At 37.8% G+C, this 14293-nt stretch overlaps 1 protein-coding gene across 1 annotated transcript in view; it reads left to right on the top strand.

Annotated features, from left to right (window-relative positions):
- HUWE1 (HECT, UBA and WWE domain containing E3 ubiquitin protein ligase 1) overlaps positions 1-14293 on the top strand; it is a 157292-nt gene that overhangs the window by 92480 nt on the left and 50519 nt on the right. The window contains exons 28-31 of the mRNA XM_029929655.1: positions 7491-7573; positions 10543-10734; positions 12833-13049; positions 13458-13580. Of these exons, the coding sequence (XP_029785515.1) occupies positions 7491-7573; positions 10543-10734; positions 12833-13049; positions 13458-13580 (615 nt within the window). The remainder of the gene's footprint in view (positions 1-7490; positions 7574-10542; positions 10735-12832; positions 13050-13457; positions 13581-14293) is intronic.

The following is a 14293-nucleotide window of genomic DNA, read 5'->3' as shown; positions in this document are numbered from 1 at the left end:
GGTGGCCTGTACAGCTAAAAGATTGAATTTTTTTTCCCTCTTTTGCTCTCCCTCCCTTTTTTTTTTTTTTAAATGTTTATTTTTGAGAGAGAGCATGAGGGGAGACAGAGGATCTGAAGCGGGCTCCGCACTGACCACAGAGAGTCTTATACAGGGCTCAAGCTCACCAAACCTTGAGATCATGACCTAAGCTAAAATCAGATGCTCAACCACCTGAGCCCCCCAGGCGTCCTCCCCCACTCTTTCTTCTTCCCCTTTCTATCTTGCTTTTGCTCTTTTTTTTTTTTTTTAGTTTATTATCAAGTTGGTTTCCATATAACACCAGTGCTCTTCCCCACAAGTGCCCTCCTCCATGACCATCACCCCTCTTCCCTTTTCCCCCTCCCCCATCAGCCCTCAGTTTGTTGTCAGTATTCAAGAGTCTCTCATGATTTGCCTCCCTCCCTCTCCCTATTTTTCCCCCTTCCCCTCCCCATGATCCTCTGTTAAGTTTCTCCTGTTAGACTTATGAGTGCAAACATATGGTATCTATCCTTCTTTGCCTGATTTATTTCGCTTAGCATGACACCCACGAGGTCCATCCACATTGCTACAAATGGCCAGATTTCATTCTTTCTCATTGCCATGTAGTATACCAGCACTTTCAATAATAGCCAAATCATGGAAAGATGCTAAATGTCCATCAACTGATGAATGCATCAAGAAGGTGTGGTTTATATATGCTCTTGTTTTTCCTTTATTTCCCCTTATAAGGGGAAGGTACCATTGAATTGTGTGTCTGTCTCCCCACCACCATCCCACCTACACAAAAATACTATGCTGAAGCACTAACCCCCCAGCACCTCAAAATGTGACTTTATTTGGAAATTGAGTTGCTAAACATGTAGTTAAGATGAGGTTATATAGATTGGACAGAGAAAACAGAATTCTTAATTTTTATTAGTTTAAATATAACTATTACTCTGTTCCGTTGTTAGAAGGCTTCTAAGTATGTTTAGAACAACTTTGGTATGTGCATGTATTTTTTTTTTTATCCAACTATATTGTATGAAAGGTGCGCCTGGGTAGTTCAGTTAAGTGTCAGACTTTTGATCTCACGGTCAAGAGTTTAAGCCCCAGGTTGGGTTCCACATTGGACATGGAGCCTACTTATATATGTACATACACACATATATACATGCATGCATAAAATGTATGAAATAAGTGTAGATCAGTTATTTTTATGAAAATATGTCCAAATTGAGATGTGCTCTAGGTATATTTATAGATCCCTGTATTTTAAAAATTACCGAGTATAAAAGTATAAAAACTTAACAAATTTTATATATGATTGTATGTTGGAAAATAAAAATTTGAATATATTGGGTTAATTTTTAATGTGGCTACCAGAAAATTTTAAATTATATATGTGGCTCACTCATCAACAGGGCTATTTTGTTTTTCTGATTCCATGTTATATATTTAAAAATTTTCATTTTTTAAAGTTTTTATTTTAATTCCAATAGGTTAACGTGAAGTGTTATATTAGTTTCAGGTATACAGTATAGTGATTGAACAATTCCATACATCACCTGGATAAGCTCATCAGGACAAGTACACTCCTTAATCCCCATTACTTATATAACCCATCTCCTAACCCCTCCCCTCTATGATGATCAGTTTGTTCTGTATAATTGTTTCTTGGTTTGTCTCTCTCTTTTCTCCTTTGTTCATTTGTTCTGTTTCTTAAATTCCACATAACAAAATCATGCAGTATTTGTCTTTGACTTGTTTTGCATACTTGCAAATAGCAAGATTTCATTCTTTTTTATGGGTGAAGAGCATTCCATTTTCATATATGCCACTTCTTTATCCATTCATCAGTCAATGGATACTTGGTCAGCTTCCATATTCTGGTTATTGTAAGTAATACTAGTATAAACATAGGGGTGCATGTATCCCTTTGAATTAGTGTTTTTGCATTCTTTGGATAACTACCTAGTAGCAGAATTACTGAGTCATAGGGTAGTTCTATTTTTTAACTATCTAAGGAACCTCCATACTGTTTTACAGTGACTGCACCAGTTTCAGTTCTCACCAACACCTTTTGTTTCTTGCGTTTTTGATTTTAGTCATTCTGACAGGTGTGAGGTAATATCTCATTGTAGTTTTTATTTGCATTTCCCTGATGGTGAGTGATGATGACCATCTTGTGTCTTTTTGCCACTGTATACCTTTTTTGGAGAAATGTCTGTTCATGTCTTCTGCCCATTTTTTAGTTGGATTTTGTGTTTTCTGGGTGTTGAGTTGTGAAAGTTCTTTGTGTATTTTGGATAGTAACCCTCTATCAGATACATCATTTGCAAATACCTCCTCACATGCCATAGGCTTCTTTTTAATTTTGTTGTTTCCTTCACTGTGCAGAAGCTTTTTATTTTGATACAATCCCAGTAGTCTATTTTTGCTTTTGTTTCCCTTATCTTAGGAGACTTATCTAGAATATGTGCCTGTGTTCTCTTCTAGGGTTTTTATACATACAGGTCTCACATTTAGATCTTTGAGCCATGTTCTTTGTGTATGGTGTAAGAAAGTGGTCCAGTTTCATTCTTCTACATGTTGCTGTCCCATTTTTCCTCACAGCATTTGTCGAAGAGACTCTCTTATTCCCATTGTGTATTCTATCCTGATTTGTCAAGGATGAGTTGACCATATAGTTGTGTTTATTTCTGGACTTTCTTTTCTGTTCCATTGATCTGTGGATCTGTTTTTTGTGCCAGTACCATACGGGTTTTGAGAAAACTGCAGCTTTGTATTATAACTTGAAGTCTGGAAATGTGATGCCTCTAGATTTGTTTTTCTTTTTCAAGATTGCTTTGGCTATTGGGTATCTTCTGTGTTTCCATACAAATTTTAGGATTATTTGTTGTGGTTCTATAAAAGTTCATGCTGGTATTTTGATAGGGTTGCATTAAATGTCTAGATTGCTTTGGTAAGTATAGGCACTTTAACAATGTTTGTTCTTCCAATCTGTGAACATGGAATGTCTTTCCATTTCTTTGTATTCTCTTCAATTTCTTTCATCAGTGTTATAGAGTACCTCTCTGGTTAGGTTTATTCCTGGATATGTTATTTTTGGTGCATTTGTGAATGGGATTGTTCTGAATTTCTCTTTCTCTTCATTTTTGGTGTATAGAAATGCGGCGGATTTCTGTACATTGATTTTGTATCCTGTAACTTTCCTGAATATGTGATTTAGTGGAGTCTTTAGGGTTTTTTTTAAATGTTTTATTTATTTTGATACAAAGAGAGACAGAGCATGAGAGGGGGAGGGGCAGAGAGAGAGAAGGAAACACAGAACTGGAAGCAGGCCCAGGCTCTGAGCTAGCTGTCAACACAGAGCCTGATGCGGGGCTCGAACCCACAAACGTGAGATCTGACCTGAGCCGAAGTCGGAGGCTTAACCAACTGAGCCACCCAGGCACCCATATATTAATTGAATACAAGGGAATAATTAGTTCCTCTATCTCAGAATAATACCATGACACTCTATTCTATATATTTACTACTTGTATCATGTCTATGGAAAGTCATAGCTTTGCATAGCCCAAATTTTTCTCAATTCAACCAAAACACATACATTTATTTTTTAAGTCTTTTTAAAATTTATTTTTTTTAACTTTTTTTTTAATGTTTTTTTTTATTTATTTTTGATACAGAGAGAGACAGAGCATGAGAGGGGGAGGGGCAGAGAGAGAAGGAAACACAGAACTGGAAGCAGGCTCCAGGCTCTGAGCTAGCTGTCAACACAGAGCCTGATGCGGGGCTCGAACCCACAAACGTGAGATCTGACCTGAGCCGAAGTCGGAGGCTTAACCGACTGAGCCACCCAGGTGCCCCAGGGTTTTCTATATATAGTATTATGTCATCTATAAATACTGAAAATGTCACTTCTTCCTTATTTTTGGATGTCTTTTATTTCTTTTTGTTGTCTGATCCCTGTGGCTAGGACTTCTAGTGCTGTGATGAATAAGAGTGGGCATCCTTGTCTTATTCCTGACCTTAGAGGGAAAGCTCTCAGTTTTCCCCATTCAGGATGATGTTAGCTTTGTTTTTCATATGTGGCCTTTATAATGTTTAGGCATGTTTCCTCTAAACCTACTTTCCTGGGTTTTTTGTCACAAATAATGTTCTTTGTTATGTATTTTTTCTGCATCTATTGAAATTAATTTATGGTTCTTATCCTTTCTTTTATTGATGTGATGTGTCACACTGATTATTTGCAAATATTGAACCACTCTTACAACCCAGGAATAAATCCCACTTGACAGTGGTGAATGATTTTTTAAATATATTGTTGAATTCAGTTTGCTAGGAGTCTGTTGAACATTTTTGCATCAATGTTCATCAGGCATAGTGACCTGTAGTTCTCTTGTTTAGTGGTGTTTATCTGGTATTGGTATCAGGGTAATGCTGGCCTCATAGAATTTAGAAGTTTTCTTTTACTTTTATGTTTTTTGGAATAGTTTGAGATGAATAAGAATTCACTCTTTGATTGTTTGGTAGAAATTTGCCTGTGAAGTCATCTGGTCCTGGACTTCTGTTTGTTGGGAGTTTATTGAATACTGACTCAGTTTTTTTTTTCTGTTTCCTCCTGTTACAGTTTTGGTAGTTTATATGTTTCTAAGTATTTGTCCATTTCTTCCAGGTTGTCCCAATTTGTTAGCATATGGTTTTTCATAATATTCTCATGATTTTTTTGAATTTCTGTGGTATTGATTATTTCTCCTTTCTCATTAGTGATTTTGAGTGCTTTCTCTTTACTGAGGATTAAATCTGTTGTGTTTCTTAGTTCTAGATAATTTCTACTCTAATCTTTATTCTTTTCTTCCTTCTGCTAGTTTTAGGTTTGGGTCGTTTTTCCAGCTCTTTTTGGTGTAAGCTTAGGTTGTTTGAGACCTCTTGCTTGTTGAGGTAGGCCTGTATTGCTGTTTTCTTCTTAGAACTATCTTTGCTGCATCCCAGAAATTTTGAACCATTTGTTTCCATTTACTTTTCAAATTGCTTCTTTGATTTCCTGGTTGACCCATTCATTGTTTAGTAGCATGTTGTTTAACCTCCATGTATTTGTGGTCTTCCCAGATTTTTTTTTTAATGTTTACTTAATTTTGAGAGAGAGCACCTGCAAGCAAGGGAGGACAGACAGAGAGAATCCTAAGCAGGCTCTGTGCTGTTAGCACAGATGTGGGGCTCCATCTCCATAAACCTGAGATCATAACCTGAGCTGAAATCAAGAGTTGGACACTTAACCAACTGACCCACCCAGGCGCCCCTCAGATTTTTTCTTGTGGTTGACTTCTATTGTCATAGCTTGTGGTCAGAAAAGATGTATGGTATGACTTCAATCTTACTGAATTTATTGAAGCTAGTTTTCTGGACTAATGTGTGATCTATTCTGTAGACTGTTCCATGTGTAATTGAAAAGAAGGTGTATGTGTGTTTTGCTGTTTTGTTTCAGGATGGAACATTCTGAATATATCTGTTTAAATCCATCTGGTCCAATGTGTCATTCAAAGTCATTGTTTCCTTATTGATTTTCTTTTTAGGTGATTGGTCCATTAATGTAAGTGGGGGTGTTAAAAGTCCCCTACTATTTTTATATTACAATCAGTTCCTTTATGTTTGTTAACATCTGTATTGTGTATTTGGGTGCTCCTTTGTGGGTGCATATTAACAGTTGTTACAGTTTGTTGTTGGATTGTCCCCTTTTATTATATAGTGTCCTTCTTTGTCTTTTGTTACAGTCTTTGTTTTAAAGTCTATTTTGTCCAGTTATAAGTAATGCTACTCAGACATTCTTTTGACAACTATTTGCATGATAGATGTTTCCCTAGCCCCTCACATACCACCTGCAGGTGTCTTTATGTCTAAAATAAGCTTCTTTTAGGCAGGATGGGTCTTGCTTTTTTATACATATTGTCACTGAGTGTCTTTTGATTGGAGTGTTTAGTCCAATAACATTCAAAGTAATTATTGATAGGTATGTATTGCCATTTTGTTACTTGTTTTGTGGTTGTTTCTGAGATTTTCTGATCCTTGTCTTTCATGGTTTGCCAATTTTCTTTAGTGATATATTTGATTTCTTTCTCTTCGAATATTTATTAGTGATTTTTGATCGATGGTTACCATATTTGCATATAACTTCTTTTGTGTATAGCCATCTGTATTTAAGTTGATCGTGGATTTTAAGTTTGAACCCATCCTTCTCCCCTCATTTTAGGTATTTGTTATATTTTATATCCTTTTTTGTGAGGTCCTTGATACAGTCAACTTTTTTTTAATTAAACATTGTTAATATTTATTTTTGAGAGAGAGAGAACATGAACACGGGTGGGGCAGAGAGAGAGAATGGAGGAGAGACAGAATCTGATGCAGGCTCCAGGCTCTGAGCTCTCTGCGTAGAGCCCAATGTGGGGCTTGAACTCACAAACCACAAGATCATGACTTGAGCTGAAGTTGGATACTTAACTGAGTAGGCTGCCTGGGCACCCTGATATTGTTACTTTTGGTCTCTCCTTTCCACTCAGAGCCCTCTTTATTATTTCTTACAGGGCTGGTTTAGTGATCATGAACTCCTTTAGTTTTTGTCTGGGAAACTCTATCTCTTCTTCTGTTCTGAATGATAGCCTTGCTGGATAAACTATTCCTGACCGCAGATTTTTCCCATTCAGCACTGTGAATATATCATGCCACTCTCTTCTGGCTTGTTAAGTTTCTGCTGAAAAATGTGCTGGTCTTTTGGGTTTTCCCTTATAGGTTACCAACTTTTCTCTTGCTGCTTTTTGATTCTTCTCTTTATCGCTGTATTTTGCAAATTTACTTTCTTTTTCCTCCTCTTCAGTTTTTTCTTTATTATATTTTGCAAATTTAATTACAGTGTGTCTTGGTGTTGGTATGCTTTTATTGATTCTGTTGGGGGTTCTCTGTGCCTAATGCATCTGAATGTTTCCTTTTCCAGATTAGGGAAGTTTCCAGCTATTATTTCTTCAAATAAATTTTCTATCCTCTTTCCTCTCTCTTCCTCTGAGCCTTCTTGTAGTAATGAATGTTATGTTTTATGGACTCACTGAGTTTCCTAAGTCTGTTTTCTTGTGCATTTATCTTTTCTCTGTTTTGTTCAGCTTGATTACTTTGTCTTCTAGGTCAGTGATTCATTCCTCTGCTTCTTCCAGCCTGCTATATATTCCATCAAGTGTGGGTTTTATTTCATTTATTGAGCCCTTTATCTCTATGTTACTCCTTATCTCTGCATTAATGGTCTCACTTATGTTGTCTTCCACTGTTTCCTCAAGTCCAGTGGGTGACCTTATGATCATTGCCTTAAATTCTCTCGTCAGGAATGTTACTTATATCTGTTTCATTTAGATTTCTGGCTACAACCTTTTTCTACTATTTCATTTGGGAGAAATTTCTCTTCGTTCTGTCTGCCTCTCTGTGTCTGTTTTTGTGTTAAGAATTTCAGCTATGTCTTTTGCTCTTAAAAGTAGTGACCTTATAAAGAAAGAGGTCTGCAGTGTCGCCCATTCACCAGAACCTTGTATTTCGGGAGAATATCCTATATATGATGCTTATGTCTTGCTGTTTTGTCTGAGTCACTTTTTATTTCACTGCAGTCATCTGCACAGACTCTGTCTTTTGTGGGATGTACTTGCTCTGTGTGGCATTACTGAGACCCAGGCAGGTCAGCTCTGAGGGGACACACCCACTGGTGAACTTGAGATTTGGGTGGCAGTGTTAGGAAAATAGGAGTTGGACCACTAGTCCTATGCCAGATTTTGCAAGGCACTGCAACAGCTGGGGGCACAGTGCACAACTGTGCACCAGGTGGCTGGGCAGGGCATGTGCAGCTTTAACAGAATTTGTCCTGAGTACATGAGTCCTCAAGAGACCTCATGGCCATGGCTCACTGCTTGCAGGTTAGAGAGTGTCTCTGTGGCCTCACCTCCTGCAGGTTGCTCTGTGTTAGTAGCTGCATGGCAGGGGAGAAAAATGGCAACTGCCAGCTCCCTCCTTTTCAGAGAAATTCCCCTATGTGCTCCAAAATCAGCATGAAGAGATCTGTCTCCCTTTTGCCCCAGTATTGTGTAAACTGCTGTTTTCATGTTGCTTCTCCACGTAGGCTGCTGTCTCTTTAAGGGCAGCAGCTGAGTAATTGCTGGCCCAGTGCGGAGTCAGCAACAGTTTAAAGCTCCAGACTCCCAAGTCCCAGTTGTTTTAGAAACTCATGGAATTCAGCCCTTCCAGTGTTTGTTTTTTGTTTGTTTCTTATTTGAGAGAAAGAAAACACATGCAACCTGGGAGAGGGGAAGAGGGAAAGAGAATCTTAAGCGGGCTCTTTGCTCAGCAAGGAGCCCAGTACAGGGCTTGATCCTGTGAGCCGAGCTCATGATCATGACCCAAGCTGAAATCAAGAGTCGAATGCTCAATTGACTGAGCCACATAGGTGCCCCCAGCTCCTCCGTTTTTAAAGCCAAACATTATTGGGATTAGTCTCCCCATGTGAGTTCCATGGTGCGAGTGCATGTTTCCCTGCCCTCTCTGTGTACCCTGCTCCCTCCCTTTTGTGGGCACCCTCCCTCAGCCTTTCTTACCTTCCTAACCTTTCAGATGCAGCTGTTTTCCTCTGTATTTTGTTGTGGTGTTTGTTCTGCTGGTCTTCAAATTGCTCTTCAGTTTATTGACTTGGAGATGTGGGTGATATCTAGTTGCAAATGTGAGGGTAGATGAGCTCAGGGCCCTCCTCCTAGTCTGCCATCTCTTAGGCTCCTTTGTACAGTGGTATTCATTTTATTTTTATTTATTTAAGTAATCTCTATACGCACTGTAGGACTTGAACTCAGAACCCCAAGATCAAGAGTTATGTGTTCTTCCAACTGCACCAGCCACCCAGGCACAGGGGTACAGTGGTATTTTAGAAAATAGGTTTTATATTACAATAAAAGTTCCAAATTGGAATAAACAGAAATTATACACAATTTTCAGACTTGAAGGCAACACACCTAAAACTAATTAAAGCAACTTTGGGGGCACCTGGGTGGATCATTTGGTTAAGCATCCAGCTTGGCTTGAGTCATGATCTCACGATTTGTGGGTTTGAGCCTCATGTCGGGCTCTGGCTCCGTGCTGACAGCTTAGAGCCTAGCCTGCTTCAGATTCTGTCTCCCTCTCTCTGCCCCTTCCCCACTCATGCTCTGTCAAAAAGAAATAAACCTTAAAAAGATTTTTTTAATTAAAAAAAATAAAAGCAATTCTCTGAAATTTTTTCCCCTATATTCTGTATCAGGGAAGAGGTGAATTTGATAAATTGTTAAGAAAACAGTGAAGACAATTCCATGTGTAAAAACCGATAAGATATGCTTACAAATTGTACTGACTTTACAAAACATAGGGAAAATGCCTAAGGAATAGGTAAAGGTATAACTTAAGCAACAAATAAGGACATATATGATAGCTAGTTATTATGGGAGAGGGAAGAGAATTAATAAGATAAACACAAACCTTTGGCCCATTTAAATTTGGAGAGGGGCATCTGGGTGGCTCAGTCGGTGAAGCATCCAATTCTTGATTTCGGCTCAGGTCATGATCTCAGTCTGGAGATCGAGCCCCATTTTGGGCTCCATGCTGAGAATGCTTATGATTCTCTCCCTCTTTCTACCCCTCTTTCCTACTCACATTCTCTCTCTCTAAAATAAAAAAATAATAAACTATTAATAAATTTGGTGAAAGCGGACCAAACCAAAAATTAGAACCTTGAATTTAGTCCAGATACACCAAATTTGAGTCAAGGAAAGAGTAAAATAATTTACTGGGAACTAAGAACAAAATTAGACTCAGTGTCAAAGAATTGCTTCACCTAACAATCTGGATATATTTTTTTCTAGCAGTTTCTTTCACACATTTAACAAAGATGACTCCATCTCCACAGTTTTTTTTAGAACATTACAGAAAAACTTGATGTGTTTTATTAAAGTTAGTCTAAACCTGATTATTAGATCTAAGAGCTCACATATCCCCACCAGAAAAGAAAAAGATACATCTCACATTCATATGCAAAAATCTTAAATGCTAGAAAATGTATTTCTCCAGTGATAATTTATGATATTTAATTTGAGTTTATTAGCCAGCCATAAAATTCTAACAGCGTATTCACCATGACAGCGTTGGTTGGGGGCAGGGGGATGGTGCATCACTCACATTGTAGTCTGTATGAATGACGCCCCCTATATTGTGTAGTGCCTAATCTTACAAGGTAGTCCTGGGTTAAGACACAGTTCACATGCTCTCACTGGAAAATGTTGGTATTAGCTACCTAGAAGAGCTTCAAGGAGAGGAGCATATTAGTACAGTTTTGTTTTTGTTTTTGTTTTTCCTTTTCCGATTTAGGAAGTTATGGACATTTAAAGTATAACAAGCACCATAGATAGCTGTTTCTTGTGACTCTTCAGAACAGGGAACTAGGTAAGTGACAATTGAACATGGTCTTACTGGTTCTCTCTATGTTTACAGATGGGGAACAGGATGGAACAGCTGCAAGTATGGATGCTTCTACCCAGGGCTTATTAGAAGGTATTGGGCTTGATGGTGATACGTTGGCTCCCATGGAGACAGATGAACCTACTGCTTCAGATTCTAAGGGCAAATCTAAAATCACACCTGCTATGGCTGCCAGAATCAAGCAAATCAAGCCTTTGTTGTCAGGTGAGTGATTTTTTTTTTCTTTCTACTCCCTTTTCTGGATTTCAGAGCTTTAACCAGTTCTCAGATGATTTCATTTGATATGGCTGTGTTGTTTCCTTTAAGGAACTTCTAAACTTGAGTGGCTTGTTTTCAGGTGTACTTAATACAGCGTCTACTATGTGACAGGCTCTGTACTAAGTGCTAGGGAACAGAGATAAGAGAGTCGCTTCCTGAAAGCCATATCTACCCCTCCTTGTCTTTAATTCCTTTCTTCCTACTCATTTTTCAACTACTGCAAATGGCTTCTGCTCCTACCATTCCACTGAAATGTCTCACTGGTAACCTGTTGCTAAGTCCATTGGCTAGTCTTCAGCCCCTTTCTCACTTTTCTGCAGCAAAATAGTTGGCCTACCATCTCAGAATACTCTTTTCTTGGCTTCTGTGGTATCAAACTGTCCTGTTTTCCTGTTACTGTCTGGCTATTCCACCCAGTCTTCCTTTTCCCTTAAACATAGCTGGCAAGTGACATGGTTGATTCATGTTTAAATGTAATTTTGGCAGCTCTCTGGAGACCACATTAACATGATATAAGACTGCATTAAAGATGTTCACTGATCTTTGTCTTCTTTTGCCCCTTAATGTTTAAGAACCCTATTTGTATGTTCCTCAATATTTGCCTCTTTCTGACACTTTAATGTAGAGGAAATTGAAGACATAACTTCTGGGAATCTGGAGCTGTGCCCTAAAACAAGCAGAAAATGGCCTTTGGTGGTTCTGTGTGTTATTTTAAACTCCCTTGAATATTACATTCTGTTCTAATTTGTTTAGTTCTACTTCTTTTGTTTTAATTTGAAAATCTACCACCACAAACCCCATATTGAAGGAAAATTCACCAAGAAGGTGCCCATGGTTTATTAGACCTCTTGAACTACTGTGACCTTAGAAAAGTCTAGGGTTTCTGTGTGGGCCCAGCCCATGCTTTTAATGTCTATTTATCTGTGGTTACTGGCCTTTTATTTTCCTTTTTTATCCTTGCTAACAACCTTTGAGCTGTTTGTTCACCTGAAGGTGAAACAAAGTGCAATCTTAGGTTTGGATGCATTGGTTTTAGAGAGTCTGGGCATACCCAGCATCCAGCCAAGCAGTGCCAGGTAGTATTAGGAAATCCTAATTTGGATGGATTAGGAAGAAGAAAGGCCTTTTCTTTTTTTCTTATGCTGTTTAACTCAGGTTAGTAAGCTTTGGGTATGATATGTACTGTCAGCTCTAGTAGTAGTAGAGCCTATTTTTCATAGTGCATGCACACAATTAAGAGATGTTACTTTGACTCAAATCCAACCCTTCTTAACTCTGGATCATTATGAAATGTTTATTTCAGAAATTGTGTAGCAGTATTTTCATTTATGATTTTGAGTGATAGTCATTGTAGAAATATAAAAATATAGAGAAATGGTTTAAGAAAAGCAAGGAAACCCCCAAATAGAGTATGTTTGGACATGTTTCCTTTCCCTTTTTCTACATTTCCTTTTATAGGTTTATATTTGGATTCTACTGTCTTTTTGATTCAATGACATATACCAAAAAGCATCCTACAAAGATGAAAAATTGAAATACTTATAATCTACCTAACACCGTAGGAAAGGCGCTTATAAAATTGTTAAGCTTTTCCTAGCAATCTGTTTTCCTTTGGGTATCATTTATTTAATGTTGTGACCAGACAATATACAATATATATGATGTTCTTTCCTGGTCTAAGTTGTTAACAGTTTTGCTATTTTTAAAGTTCTGTAGGCATTTTAAGTGATCCCATAACCCAGTAGATCTGTTCATTTATTTAACTGGTTATATTGCTGTGTTGCTTCTTCTACAAAGACAGTTTCAATTTATACCTCTTTAACAATATGATTATCTTATTTGTCTTTCACATTTGTTATATGAATGCCAACATACATCTCTGTCTTCTGCCTTTTTGTATTGTCAGATGTAGAAGCAAATCCAGGTCTTTCCCAGGTATTGTGTGGGAGGAAGTGGTTGATCATAAAAATATATCATCATTAATGTTAGTTATAATGAAAGTATTCTGAGAAGACTAATGCCTTATTTTGACTTTTGGTTCCAGCTTCCTCCAGATTAGGCCGAGCACTTGCTGAGCTATTTGGACTCCTTGTTAAACTTTGTGTGGGGTCTCCTGTCCGCCAGAGAAGGAGCCACCATGCTGCCAGCACCACCACAGCACCGACACCTGCTGCTCGATCCACAGCCTCAGCCCTCACTAAGCTCCTCACAAAGGGCTTATCTTGGCAACCTCCACCATATACACCTACTCCCCGCTTCAGGTGAGATTCTGCTTGAGGTACAGAACCAAATTTATTCCTTTTCTACTTAAATGGCGTGTGAACCACTGAACTAGAGCTCTTGAAAGGTCCCCTGTTAACTATAGATGTGTAACCTACATGCAGTTAAATGTACTGTCTTGGTTTTTCTTAGTCTAGAATATATAGATTTTATTCAAGTATTTATAATCAAACTTATTTCGGTAATTACCTTGTATTTTTTACTGGGTAAAAATTGTCACCTTTTTTGCCTTAGAAATTTTAACAACTAGACTAGCCACCCACCTGAATTCCAGTCAGTCTCTCAGTCACTTAGTACAATGTTAAATTTTATAGGCTTCTACATGAATTTTCCTACTGCTTCTGTGACTGCTTCAGAGAAGTCTAAATTTTTGCTTTTTTTTTTTTCAGGCTGACATTCTTCATCTGTTCAGTTGGTTTTACATCTCCAATGCTGTTTGATGAGAGGAAATATCCTTACCACCTCATGCTGCAAAAATTTCTCTGCTCTGGAGGCCACAATGCTCTTTTTGAGTAAGAATTGAGTAGTTTCACAGAGAAGCATTTTTTGGAGTTTGGTCTTTTTGTATGCCTTAGCAGCGCACAACTTTCTATGTGAGATGCATAAAGACAGCCATTAGTTGTACTCTTTTACCTTCTGGGAACTAGCCATATCTGTCTTACTTGGAGTTGGGATTCACCCTATTTTAGAGATGTTCGTAAGGGTCTCTACTTTTTTCATTTGGTTTTTAGTCCTTGGTACATATTTTCCTAATAGACTTGTCTTTTTCTATTGTTTCTCTGGCTGATAATTTTTCTCCTTAGTTTGAAGATTCTAAGCTGAGTTTCACTTTTTTTATTGAAGTATAGTTAACATATAGTGTTATACTTGTTTCAGGTGTACAACATTATGCAGTGCTCATCCCATTAAGTGTAGTTACCATCTGTCATCATACCAAGTTACTACAGTGTTTTTAACTCTGTTTTCTATGTGGCAGCTTTCATTTCTGTGATGTGTTTGTGTTTCTTTTATAACTAAGTTGTTCTTCTTAATCCCCTTCACCTATTTCACCCATCTCCCCACCTCCTTCCCTTCTGGCAACCACTTTGGTTTTTTTGTTTGTTCATTTTGGCTTTAAAAAGCAAACCTAAAAGTGATAATCATTTTGCAGTCTGTATGTGTATTGAATAATCACATTGTATACCTTAAACTTACATATGTTATATGTCAGTAATTCCTCAATAAA

This window comes from Suricata suricatta, chromosome X (assembly GCF_006229205.1).
Source record: "Suricata suricatta isolate VVHF042 chromosome X, meerkat_22Aug2017_6uvM2_HiC, whole genome shotgun sequence".
Taxonomy (NCBI): domain Eukaryota; kingdom Metazoa; phylum Chordata; class Mammalia; order Carnivora; family Herpestidae; genus Suricata; species Suricata suricatta.
This window is presented reverse-complemented; position numbering and strand designations above follow the sequence as displayed.